Genomic DNA, 13421 nt, shown 5'->3' with positions numbered 1-13421 from the left:
CCAAGCTACAGTCTGCTAAGATACAAAAGCCACAACAGAACAGGCGGCCAAGGCAGGTGCTGTCCCTGCCCGACAAAGCTGTGCTGCCTGGGATGGAGAACGCAGGACGGGATGTCCCCAGCATAGACACCAGCTACAAGCACAGCCTCTTCTCAGTGCCCAGTCACCTGAAAACGTCCACACACCTGCCTTGCCCAGTGCACGGACCCCGCCACGAATGTCTGCTCTGCCCCTACACGTGCCAGACGTGGCCGACCTCTTCCCGTGCCCTGTAAAGCGTTCTGCCTTTCCTTTGTTCGGGCCGGTGGCCTCCTGGCTGCCGTCAGTCCACCTCTCCCCGTGAATACAGCCCATACCTCTTTGCCTTCACCAGCCTGCTCGGGTGGTCTCGTCCCTGCGCGACGTTTGTTGGTTTGCAGGGAGGGCTGTCCTCTCAACAGGCTGACCCCTTTCCTCTGGAACATTCTGTGGGACCAGCTCACCACTGCAGGAGCTCTGGGCCCTGCGCTGGGACAACAGCTGGGCTCTGGGGACCGGGCCATCTGGGTGACAGCTCCCAGCCGCCCTCGCCTGTCACAAGGTCCCTGTCCCTGCGGCCTGGGCCCCGCTGCCTGGTCTGTGGGTGGTGCCTCTCTGGCCTGAGCCTGCACCTGTGTTCCCAGGGACACTTATCAGCCCTTTGCCAGGACAACACTGACAGCCCCCCTGGACTCTCAGCCAGCACCGCTCCACCGAGAAGCCCTCTGGTGCTGGGCAGCTCTCCCTGCCCTACAGCCTGCTCCTCCCTGAGCCTAGGACCGGCACAGGGCCGGGGGTCCAGCAGCGGTGCTCTGCCACTTCAGACCATTGGCCAGAGGCCCCAGGGCACTTGGTTTGGATCTCTCCTGCCGGCAGAGACTGCAGCTCACAGGGCCACCGTGCTGGCCCCATGCGGACCAGTGTTACTCGGAATCTGCTCTGGGGTCAGTTTCCTTGTGGGAACACCCCAGGACATAGGTTCCGTTTGAATGAGGCCAGCCCTAAGCATCAGCACATACTCCACGCATGCTCACACACACCTGGGACGGAGCAGGGGTTAGATTTTGCAGTAGCAGCTACCAGCATGCACTCAGATATTCTGTAAAACACACACCCATTTGGGGAGCCCAAACCCTGAACCCAGCACATAAGTGAGAGAGAGGCCTGGATCCGTGGATTTATTCTCACTGTCACTGCCTTTGCTTGCTGGATGTGACCCAGGGACCTGTCTGAGGAGATACCCCCATCCAACACTTGGTTGCAATCAACTGAGCTCTACTCTGGATCCGCACAGGGTGTCTTAGTTCAGGAACATTGGACTTTGGCTCTTGCCACCTCTAATTTTTCTACTGCTAGCCAAGCTGAAGATACCCAACAGAGAAAAAGCAAATGCCGAGCCCGGGGGCCGCTGAGCGCAGGAGGTAGCATGCACGGTGGCTAAGAATAGCCTGCAGTCTGGGGCGTTACGTAAGTGTGGTCCCGTGGGAGGCCAGGCAGTGGCGCCGAGAAGCTCCCAGTCCTGCTTCTGCAGTGCCAGCTTCCGGGCTGGACGCTGTGCTCCAGGGTGGACCCCTGGTCCAGCCCCCAGGCACAGGCTGCAGCCCACACCAGTCGGCACCACTGGCTCTGAAACAGAGCCAAGACCCTGGAAGGGTGAAGTGTAGCGCCCTTCTGGCCGTGGGCAGCGTGTGTGGATCGAGCCCAGATGGGCTTCCTGTCCTCACTGCAGAGCCTCACAGCCACCACACTGCCCTCCACCCTGCTCCCTCCTCCAGGCCTTTCTTGGCTTTTCCCAGGCAGCAGCGCCCCAGGCCTGGGGTCTCCTGCTCATCCCTCTGCCCTGGCTTCTCTTGGGGCTCCACCCCCATGGGGGGCTCCTGCATGGAACAGCAATGGGCCTGGCTCTCAAGTCCTGCCCCAGCCCTGACTGGGCCTTGCACCCTCCCATGTGCTGCCTGCGCCCGGCGACCCCTGGGGGTCCCTGCTGCTCTCCTCCCACTCGTGCCCTGTGAGTCGGCACAGGCCGGCGTTGGCAGCCAGAGCATGCCAGACACACACTGGAGCCATGAGCAGGTCCTGAGGGTGGGAAAGCACAGAGTCCAAAGAGAATTCGGGCTAGCTTGCTGGATGGGCGCTGAGCTCTGCTGTTAGACCGCTCGTAGATGCTGGCGCCAGCACTGTTAGGGTGGGTGCAGGGTTCATGCAGTAACAAACTCAAATCTGAGTTTTCAGTGACAGTTTCCACATAACAAAACTTTAAAGCTGGGGGCACTTGCTTCGGAAATCCTGATTTTGAGTGTTACAGAGGAGGAAACCGCACTTTGGCTGGACTCGGACTGCTGCAGGCTGCCAGAGGCTTGGGCCGGTCTCACAGGACCACTTAGGGCTTTGGAAAGTAACAGCTGCATTTCTTAAAAAGCAGCTCTGTGTTCAGGGACCTCAAGTCACCTAAGGCGGGAGCGAAGTGTGGGGTGATGGTACCGTGGCACGTGTGGTGTGTGTGATCTAGGTTCCATGCACGTGTGGCCAGAGCACAGTTAGGCACCAAGGCAGAGGAGGGAGCCTGCCCTGAGTGGCTGGAAGGCTGGGCTGGTGTGTGTGAACGTGTGTGAGCATGCGTGGGACCCACGGGTGGCCGTTGGTGGAGGGCCTGGCCCCAGGGGAGTGGAGGCCAGCAGTCCTGACCCAGGGATCCAGGACAGGGTGCCGACCTCACGGTTCCTCACTCTGGTAATTGACAGGGGCTCTGGGTTGGTTGGGACAAGGCTGCTGTCACACATGTCACACCCCTGTGGCCTTCCCTTGGAGCAATGCACACCTGCTAGGGGCCTTGTGGTATCCACCCAGGACTGACTGCCACCACAGAGGCCATGGTGCCCACATTAGCTTCCTACATCTGGGTTCCAGATGCGCCTGCCTCGGAGCCATGTGCTGGGGATCTACACGTGCAGTGGGGACTGGGGCACGGCGAGCTTGCCGATCACAGCGCTGTCCAGGCGCAGGGGACTCGGGCCAGAGGCTGGCTGCCCAGGTCCCCATTTCTTGTGAGACAGCTCGGGCGGCTGATCCCTTCCAGGAACCGAGGGCGAGGGGGGCACATGCCAGGTGGGGACAGGGACGGGAGGTGACAGGCAGTGCTTGGCCAGGGCTCAGCCGTGGGATATGAGCTCAGGCAAGGAGGACTGGATGACTCCTGTGGGGACAGGTGGGTTCCTCCTGGCACAGCCCTGAGAGGCAGGGGATCCAGGCACTGCAGATCAGTGAGCCCAGGGGTGAGCAGGAGGCCTCACCCGGGAGGGAGGTTGTCCCGCCACTGAGCTGCCACAGCCAGGGCGCCCTCCTGGCAGACAACCCAGCTCCTGGTGCCTCCCAGGCCGGGAGCTGACGGGGAAGGCAGGGTGCGTGGGTGCTGGGTCATGCACACCCCTCTGCTGTGGGAGGAGCATCGCGCTGGCGAGATGAGGCTGGGGCGTCCTGGGTGCTCCGCCTCCCTCCTCGGATGGTGGTTGTGGGCTCAAAACACCAGCAGTTCATACTGCCATGGAGGGAGCACAGAGGGCCCAGCTTTGGGCTTCGTGGTGCAGAGACAGCCCTGGAAATGAAGGTCCCCAGGGGCCTGAAGGGGATGCTAAGGAAGTCAAAGGAAAAACAGGTGGGTAGGAGGAAGCTGTTGTTTAGAAAAGCTGTTCCATGTAATTTCCAACCTCTAGCCTGAAGGTGGCTTATGCTCAACATCATACCTATTCAGAACTTTGTGCTGATTTCAGAGCAAGTGCAATCATAGCAGACTCCCCAAGAGCAAACCACCTGAGAACACATGCTGCACACCCACACACGTGTACACACACTGCACACACACGCCGCCCAGTTCCAGCCAAGGCCTCCCGGGGAGCACCCACTGCTCCAGCACTGAGGAGAGGAGCTGTAGCTGAGTGATGTTGCCCGGCCGGGAGAGAGGCAGGGCTGGCATGACACTCACGGCTATTCGCAGGACCGATGCCTTCACAGAGGTCCATTTGTCCTGCCTCCGGTCGATGACCAGGATGAATCCGATGCCAGCATCCTGCAGACTGAAACGAGGAGAGAGGCTTGCAGTTAGTGTGTGCAGGGGGCGCCCGGCTTCCATTCCTGTGCCATTCTGCATGAGGAACATGCCTGCCAGGGCCAGGGCAGCCCCGCCCTGTCACGTCCAGGGCCTGCGTCCTCTAAGGAGGGCGGAGATCTTTGGGGTGCTGGTTACCTTCAGCCTAAGATCAGCCTCATTCGCTCAGAGCCCAGCCGAGACATCCTTCCCTGGAGCCCAGGCATCTTATCCAAGACAAGGGGCAGGTCACTTCCTTCCCCTGCGGCTGGCTCGCTGCGCTCCAAACCAAGGGCTAGAACCCGTAAGTCACGTCGGCCCCAGCATCTCAGGTCCCCATGTTCCTCCACGTTAGGAAATCACTCCGGATGCCATTGCTGTGGGCTTGGGTGTGAACCCCCCAGGCTCCCAAAGGCTCACACACATCCGTCAGGAGCGCGGAGCGGGTTCTCGCCCTCTGCAACAGCAGCATTTAGGCACAGGGAGCTGCACTCCCGCACTGTGTAACCGCTCCACATCCCTGGCTCAGCCTGGCAGCAGGAGCCTGAGTCACAGCGTGGGCGCAGGAGGGCTGCTTCCGCCAGGCTTTCACGTCCAAGCCAATTGTGTGATACCAGCAGCAGCCGCTGCCAGCCAATGCATGGCAGAAGCGAGGAGACAGCCCAGGACGACGCTGGTTTGCATTGCTAATTTCTGATCTCTGAGCAGAGCTGAGTGGGCCAGTCCTGGGTTACGGTGAAACTCAGAATTCTGTAGCACATTCGACACTATGCAGCCTACAACACTGTGTGCCGTGTGCTGTGCCATAAACACCTCTGCCTCCGGTCTAACAGAGCACGCTCTGTGCCCTCGGCTGTGCCCACTGCACGTTGCATAGCGAGGGCCCCACACAGTGGGGGGGTTTAGTTCAGTGACAGCCAAGCACTTCTGGGTAAATCCACACATAAACATAAGCTTTCACTTAAAACAGCCCCTCCCGGGCCAGGGATTTAGCTCAGTGGTTTTGCCTCCTGCTGTGCAAGTGCAAGGACCTGAGTTCGATCCCTGGTACCAAAAAATAAACAAAAACAGCCCCTCTGCTGTTGACTGCTCCACACAGGTTTCAGACTCGTTTGCACCGAATGGCTTGCAGGCTGGCAAGGAGGAGACAGAGGAGACCCCCACGTCCACCGCAGCCTGGGGCTGTGGGTGCCTGGCCCCTCCCTGGCCCCCAAGCAGGGTTTTGCTGAAGCTTCCCCGACTCCAGCCAGCAGGGGGCGAACCCAACCCTGCTGCCCCAGCTGAGATCCCCAACTCAGCCCGGACACAGTGGGGAGGAGGTGGCATGGTGGCGGCTGGCAGAGGGACAGGTGCTCTGCTGAGGGGCCCCCAGCCACACCCTCTTGTGAGAGGTTATTCGCCCAGCCGCAGTCTGTGTGCAGCTGCAGAGGTGTTGGGCTCAGGAGACGCTTGGCTGGCAGGGCCCCACCTCCCCGTGTCCCTCCCTGCAGACATGCCTGGGGTGCCTTTGTGTAGCCAAGCCAGGGCTGGCCCTGACAGGAGCAAGCCTCAGGCTGGCAGCACGCTTTCACCCAAACCAGGGGAGCAAGAAGCCCCCAGGGCAGCCTGCAGGGTTTGCTGAGGGCAGCTGCAGCAGGGTGTGCACAGGGAGGGAGGGACATGCCTCTCTGCAGTGGCCCCCCACGCAGTCACGTCAGAGCCAGCCAAGCCACCTGCAGTCCTCTGCATACGCGGGTGGGGGGCAGCACAGTGTCTTGGCTTGGAGCCGTGGAGCAGCGCGAGATCAATGCTGCAACTGCTGCTGCTGAACTCGTTTCAGAGAGCAGCAAAGCCTGACTCAGTTTCTCCCTCATATTTGAACAGCTTTGGTTGCGGTGGGCAGCAGCCTCGGACTCCAGTCTCTCTGCACCCCGAGATTCCCTCAGTATTCTGGCCTGACACCCTGGTGAGCTTCCGACCCCACTGTTGTGCCTCTGTGGCCCACGTCTGCGCTCCCCCCCCCCCACTGGCCCGGGTCCCTGCCCCACTGCCACGGCTCCTGGCCCCACTCACATGTGGGTCGCTCTGGTCATCTCGTGTCTGCCCAGCCGCCAGGCGTGCCTTGGCACCTGGTGCCCTCCGCCATGCAGCCATCCCCTCTGAGGGCCCTGACTGGGGTCTGCACTCTCCATACGGAAGACACTCTGGGTTCCAAGTCCCACGACACAGAAGTCTTCACATCATGACGGCCACTGCACCACCAGTGTCGCAAAGGGGGCATCTGTTTCTCACAGGAAAGCCAAGATACCAACAACTCAAATTTGAATTACAGGTGGAGCGCAGGAGCTGGGAGTTAACAGATTCTCAGAAACCTGCACCAGGAAATCGGCTACGGGTGCTTGCTGTGCCATCCCAGGGCAGGAGGGCTCAGCGCATGTGCGCCTGCTCTGCTACAGCTGGGCTGGGGCACTGGGGACGGAGGGCAGGTGGCCTCCTCATCCTGGGGAGGATTCTCTGCTCCCTAGTGTGGCTGTGAGCCCCTGTTCACAAGGCTTTGTGGGGACCCTGCGAGGCCAAGACCCTATCTTGTAGGGGACAGAAAGTGTGAGTCATTAGCCTTGGCTGCTCTGCAGGAAAGCGTGAGCAGGTGACAAGGCAGGGCCCAGCACTAGCAGCTCTGCCCACAGATGCCCATGAGGCCTCTGAAGCAGTGGCCTCGGCAGGGCCCTGCTGTGAACTGCTCACCATTGAGCCCGAGGCCAGTGAGTCCCTCTTGGCTCAGATGAACAAAGCAGCCTCGGAATGTCAGTGCCTCCTTAGGGGCCGTGGCTCCTGTGGCCCCGTGGCCCAGAGTTGGCCCTGGGTGTGGGTGGAGCAGGGCACAGAGCGGCTGGGCATGGGGCTGGGCCTACGGGGGTGTACGCCGGGCTCCACCTTTCCCAGGACCTGTCCCGCTGCCTGTGGCCGACCCTGGGGTGGGGAGGGTGGAAGGACCTGCTCATCCTGGACAGTGGGGGTTGAGCCTCTCCGAGCCCCTCTGGAGTGAGCCCTGCACAGAGACTGCTGTCACAGCCAGTCCTCACTGCTGGGACACAGATCTCCACACCCGTACCCAAGAGAGGAGAGGCTCAGTTAAGCTCAGTTCACAGTTGGCCGGCTCCAAGGCAGGGCGGCAGGGCACAGGGCCATGGCAGAGAGCTCAGAGCGTGGAGGACAGGAAGCAGAGAGAGAAGGGAGGAGCCTTCCAGGCCACGCCCCAGGGCCCGCCTCCTCTACCAGGCCCCGCCTCCCAACAGCACAGCTATAAACTCACAGGGGACTAATCTGGTGACGAGCATCACACCCACGACCACTCACCTCCCACACCCCACGTAGGGGGCAGGAGGCTTTGGGGGACATCTAGATATGAACTACAACCCCTGCCTAGGGTCACCACCATTTCAAGTGGACAAACTGAGGCTTGGAGATGTTAATACTTCAGGGCCAAACAGCAAGAGGGGAATCTGGACAGGGCCTGGCTGCTGGAGCGCTGAGCCTGGTGCTCAGCCCCATGGTGAGAGGTGAGGGGCGTATGAAAGGCGAGTTCTGGGCAGGAGCCCTGGAGGAGAGGTGCCAGGCCCAGGCACGGGGCTGGGGGCTGCACTGACGCCCGGTGGGAGACGGCCGTGCTGTGTGATGGGACACACGGGCCGGGAGGGACCGGAAGAGGGGACAGACTGGCAGGGCAACACCTCTGCTGACAGGAAATACCTCCAGGAGACCCTATAAAAGTCCAAACACCTCACCGTTTTAGGATCATTTCTCGGGCAGGGTCCTTCAGAGGAGAATATGCGCAATTCTAAACACAGGCAGCACTGCCTACAGGAGTAGCCAGACTGCAGAGTGCGGGGTGTTCAGGGAGACCCCCTGGGGCAGGGCGAGGATGGCCCTACTGTGGCACCCCCGGGGGCAGGCACGAGGCTGCCCTGCCGAGGAGGCGCAGGCCTGGTGTGGACAGGGCAGCCAGCCCTCCGGGCCTCCTCGTGAGGGAGGGCGCCGGTGTGGTTCTGACCGAGGGGCTGGGGCCGCTTTCGCAGGACAGGGTCTCCTCCGGGGGCCAGGACCACAGGCTCAGGGTTGGCGAGGGATTGTCATTCATGGGAGCAGCAGGCAGAGGCCTCTGGAGACTCCTGCCATCCAGAGTCGGGAGCGGCCACCTCCTGTGTCTCACACGGTCCCTGGGCAGGTGTCCCCCACCCCCCGCCCCTGCAAGACCTTCCAAGCCCCATGGCACCCAGGCCCAGGCGTCACAGGGTGGGCAGCCGGCTGTGGAGGGCACGGTGGCCTCAGACACCACAAGAGCTTGCAGAAGACAAGGAAGAACAAGAGAGAATCCTCCGGAAATGACCGTCCTGAACTCGCGGGTCCAGGCCAGCAGCCTCTGTCCTCTTCCCACGGTCTTGGGGACCGTCCTCGCCCCGAGGAAGGCCTTCCTGAGCATCCTTCCAGGCCCTGACCACAGATTCCTGGCCTGGACCTCATCCCTCTGCCTGTGCCACGAGACGAGCCGCTCACTGGTCGCCAGGTGCCCACCTCTGCCAGCCACCAGAGTTGCAGGCTGCTGGCCTGGGCACAGCCATCGCTGTCCTCATCATTGGAGCCCAGTGGCTCCCCACTCCACCCCAACACAGGACTCATGTCCTTCGGCTCCCCTTGGCACCACAGCCCCAGGGGTGGCAGCTAACAGGCTCAGGCCCTGCCCTCACCACCCCTTTCCTTCACAGCAGCGCCACGGCATCCATGGGTGATGGCCACCATCTCCCTAGGAAGGACACAGGGCCGCAATGCCTGCCTTGTCCCCAAATGAGGGGCGTGGCGGCTGTGAAAGTGACCGAGTCATGGATTGGATCGACACCGCCCAGCACATGAACTGAAGTCAGGCCAGCCCCACGCAGTCTGGGTTCTAACTTGTATTTTGTTATTGTGTTCAGGGGCCGCCACAATGGGGCAGTTCTGGAAAGACGACTGCACCAAAGAACTGGGGCCACCCTAAATACCCAATCCCCAGGAGACGCCATGCCCTGCCCTTCAACACAGCCATACTCCGCCAGGACCTCCCCTCTGCTGGCCCTGGCCCGGGGCCCCTCCAGCGTCTCCCCATCCACATCTGCTCGGATCAGAGGGCGCCTGGCTCCCAGCTCCCTGGACACAGGGCTCTTCCCAGGGGTTCAGAGGCCCTCACCCAGACTGTGCTCGGCCCGCCCTGCGGGTCCTGCCGGCTCCTGGGCTGGCCCTGAGCAGGCCAGCTGGTCCCAGAGCTCTGGGATGACCGTCCCCGGGCCAGGCCGGCCCTCCCCTCCAAGTGACGTCTCCTGGTCACCCGGCTGCTCCAGCCCTCACCCCTGCCCCACACCCTCCCCTGCTGTGGCGCCCTTCCCTGTGGTCCCCAGGGCTGTGTGTGCCTGCACCGTCCCGGAGGTGCACAGCCGCCTTCATCCCCATAGCCCTGGCCCCCTTGCACCCACTCTAAGCTCGTCCCAGGCGGTGACGAGAGAAGGGAAGAACAGACCACCTGAGGCATACGGGGCCGCAGGGCCACCCCTTCCAGGGCTGGATGCTTGGGGCTTGTGTGGCCTGTAGCTCCTGGGAGAGCAGACTCGGCTCCCAGGAAGGGAGAGCTCTGAGCCATCATGCCAGGGTGCCACCCTCCAGCCATGCCCGAGTCCCAGTCAGAAGCCCAGCGTCCGCTCTATCACACATGTCCCCTGTGCGTGGACAGGACCTGTCTCCCTCAGTCCAGTACTTCACCACAGCCATCGGTATCAGCCAGGCGACACGGTCGAACTGGGCACCTGTCTCCACCTACCACAGGAGGAGTGGGATTCTTTTCAACATGACAAAACCAATGCTTGGTTGAAAAAGTGACAGCTGCTACCCTTAAAGGTGGCTGTCAGTGATGGCGTGACCTCACCCTGCTAGCCACTGGGGTTTGGGGTCGGGTGACCTCCCAAACTCCCTGAGTGCCCAGCCTGGAGCACCCACCTGGGGATGCTGGTGAGATAGGTCATGACATTCTGGAACTCCTTGTCTGGGATCTCACTGAAGGCCGGGTAGTCGGGGAAGGTGATGACCGGGCTTCCGTCCTGCCCCCGTCCACCTGGAGAGACGAAGCAGACACTTAGCAGGGCCTTGGACCTCTGTTCCCCAACAACATCCGCTGCTTTCCCCAAGCACCAGGGTTTCAAATGAAACAAGAAGGGTTCTTCATTGCCATAGGATTTTGTTTGGTTTTGTTTTTATTTTTATGCAGCACTGGGGACTGAACCCAGGGCCTTTACACTGAACAACATCCCTAGCCCTTTTCATTTTTGACTCTGAGACTGGGTCTTTATGTTCTCCAGGTTGGACTCAAACTTGTGGTCTTCCTGTCTCAGCTTCCAAGAGTTCTGAGATTCCAGACCTGTACCACTCCACCTGGCTCGCATTTCTAGGGTGAAGAAATGGACACATATTGAAGAAGAGTCAGTGTCCCGAAAAGCGTGATGAATTGAAGTTGTCGCAGGTTACTTCTGCCCAGGGATGGCCACCCCCACATTTCTCCCACTCCCTTCCCTCCCCCTCCGACACTCAGATGCGTCTGGACACAGCCCCGCCTCCTGCTTGTCCCTGGAGCCGCAGTGAAGCAACTTGGCTCCTAGACTGCATGCCAGCTGCACGCTGGCACCTGCCCGAGACTATCCAGGCTGTGGCAGGCGGGGTGCACACACATGTACATGCATGTGCACACATCCACACCCACACACATCCTGGGGAGGCTCCAATGCAGAGGGGCAGGCGAGAGCATCACCCCCGCTCTGCAGGGGACAGAGGATTTCAGCTCCCTGTGGCTCTGTTCTTGCTGGTGGGGCAGCGGGGTGACCCCCGACCTTCAGAGCAGGAGAGCTCTGCATGGTGTGAAGCCTTCTCCTCAAAACTCTCCCTCCTGGGGGTCTCCATAGGCTTGGCTGATTAGGCCAGGCCCACCTGGGCACTTCCTGCTTGGGGCCCTGACGTGTCCCGGGGTTTGATGCCCAACATGAAGGCCTAAGGGATGAAAGCTCGGTCCAGCTATGGTGTGTAGAGGGGTCCTTGGGGTGACCAGGGTTAGACAAGGTCTTGGGGCCCCTGACTGAGCCCTGGCAGCCTCACAAGCAGAGGAAGGACCATAGGACGTGCAGACATGCACGCCCTGTGCCTCACACAGCTACCCCACACTGCCTCCAGGCTGTCAGCAGGATGGTTGCCACCAGATGTGGCCCTCGGCCTTGGGTCTCCAGAACCAAAGTTGACCTCTTTCCTGGGACACACGTGGGCCAGTGTGTTGTCCAGGGCAACAGGAGGTGCCAGGCCTCTGCCCTACTCTGCCCAGGGAGTGTGGAGCCACCTGGCTGCCACTACCTAGAGCAGGCAGGCAGCTCTGTGTGGCTGTTCTAGCTCCCAGGCTGCAACCACCTGCTGACCCCGTCAGGGCCCGGGACTCACCGGACAGGTAGGCAAAGCGCTTCCTCAGCTGCTCCTGGATGTCGGCAGCACACAGCGGGACGAGGTCCTGGTGCATGATCTCATCTGCGGGGAAAAAGACACAGGTCATGGGGAGCAGGCCTGTCCACGTCCAGCCATGGCAGTGCGGCAGTGGAGGTGTCGGGTGCCAGCAGGGGGCGCCTCCATTCCTCAGACACGGGCTGAGAGGCCGGCGGGGGTAGAAACGGAGGGAGAGCCTGGAGGGACAGTGGAGAAGGGAGGAGGGAGAAGAGAGAAAGAGGGAGTGGAGAAAGGCGGGGGACAAGGAGAGAGGCGGACACGGCAGAGGGCAGAGCGCGAGAGAGCGGGGCTCTCCCAGGACGAACAGACGCACGCGTCCCTGTGCCCACCTGCTCCCCTGAGGCCCAGGCAACTCCGCCCAGCCTGCTGCCCATGGGCGCCTTGCTTGTCAGCAGGGACACCGGCCATCCCTCGGCCATGGCAACCCCCCCCACGCAGGCGCCCAGGGTCCCCGACACCCCAGAGACCCGCGGTCCCCACACACACAGGCCCCCGGGGTCCCCAACACGGCCGTGACCCTTGCAGATATGCAAGCACCTGGGGTTTCTGTCCGGGAGAGGCGAGGCGGCAGCAGGCCCGACCTAACCCCAGCAGTGACAGGCAGGTGGCTCCTGCCAGTGTCCCCACCAGCTCTAGACCCGGTGTCTGGGGACAAGTGGGCGGCACGTCCAGCTGTGCTGGGTTGGTGCTCGCAGGAGCCTGGGAGGCTGGCTGGGCTCTGTATGTGCCACAGGACTGAGCTACCGTGGCCACAGCTGTGGCGGGTGGGCTCGGCTTCCCTGCTCCCGCGCCCTGGCCAGTCCTGTGCTCTTGCTCGGCAGTAGCCAGTGCTGGACAGGACCAGGTCTCTGCCGCACAGTGTGACTTAGGCTGAGGGCCTGCGAGGCCGTTCAAGGTCAGCCTGCCCAGGAATGTTGCTCAGGGCTGAGCGCTTGCCTGGCAAGCACAAGGCTCTGGGGTCCCCCCCAGCACCTCAGAAAAACAAATACAAAAACAGAAATTTACAAATAAAGATTTAAAAAACATCCAGTTCTCCACTTGGAAGACCGGGCAGCAAGTGGTGGAGGATGTGGGTCACCAGAGACGCCACTGCCAGAAAGTGCCGGGGGCGGGGGGGGGCCCCAGATAGGATCTGGGCTGCCTGCCTCGGCCTCGAATCCTGCTCTTCCAGTCCTGGAGACAGGGCCGGGAAACACCACCCTGAGGCCGAGGCCGTGGGAGCCACCCAACCCGGGCCCGGGACCCTGCCGTCTGTTTCTGGGGGTGTGGGAGCTGAGGCCTGAGAAGCACACACGCCAGTCATCTGCTCACCCAACCCAGGGGTCAGGAGGGTGCTCTCAAGGATGGCCGGATGCTTGGAACCTGGCTCAGCAGCAGCCACCTCTGCAGGGCACGCAGCAACAGTTGCTCTGTCAAAGCCTTCAAGGTTCCAGGTGAGTGACTTAAGGCCTGTGGACTCCCCAGTTTGTGTGGGGTGCATGTCGGGGGTCACTGGCCTGTCCCAGGCAAGAGGCCGGATGTGCAGATTTGCCTCAGAAGTTCCTTCTTGCATCAGGAAGGCCGGGACCCGCTCCAACCCAATTCTAACCTGGAGAAACAGGTCCCCGGAACAGAGCCATGGGGCTCACGGTCTTCCTAGGTCCTGAGACGCCAGGGCCACTGGGAAGTTCGTGGGTGCTGTGGGCCAGGCAGTCCTCTGCAGCTGGGGTCGAGCCCTGAGCCACTGGCAGGCCGAGGCTCACCAGGACCCAGCGAGGGTCCTAGGAACACCTGCCCGAGTGCG

General features: G+C 61.7%; 1 protein-coding gene across 15 annotated transcripts in view; it reads right to left on the bottom strand.

The window, feature by feature from the left end:
• Mcf2l (MCF.2 cell line derived transforming sequence like) overlaps positions 1-13421 on the bottom strand; it is a 106294-nt gene that overhangs the window by 29433 nt on the left and 63440 nt on the right. For 14 of the 15 annotated variants that reach the window (XM_004858526.4, XM_004858524.4, XM_087193152.1 and 11 more), the window contains 3 exons: positions 11579-11662; positions 10100-10214; positions 3998-4088 (listed from right to left, as the gene is read on the bottom strand). In XM_004858526.4, the coding sequence (XP_004858583.1) occupies positions 3998-4088; positions 10100-10214; positions 11579-11662 (290 nt within the window). Of the gene's footprint in view, positions 1-3997; positions 4089-4258; positions 4646-10099; positions 10215-11578; positions 11663-13421 lie in introns of those variants that run through there. The other variant, XM_021239402.2, reaches the window with a different exon arrangement.

The sequence above is a fragment of the Heterocephalus glaber genome, unplaced genomic scaffold (genome assembly GCF_053883595.1).
Source record: "Heterocephalus glaber isolate CG9 unplaced genomic scaffold, H.glaber_assembly_v1.0 deba00001579, whole genome shotgun sequence".
Lineage (NCBI taxonomy): Eukaryota > Metazoa > Chordata > Mammalia > Rodentia > Bathyergidae > Heterocephalus > Heterocephalus glaber.
This window is presented reverse-complemented; position numbering and strand designations above follow the sequence as displayed.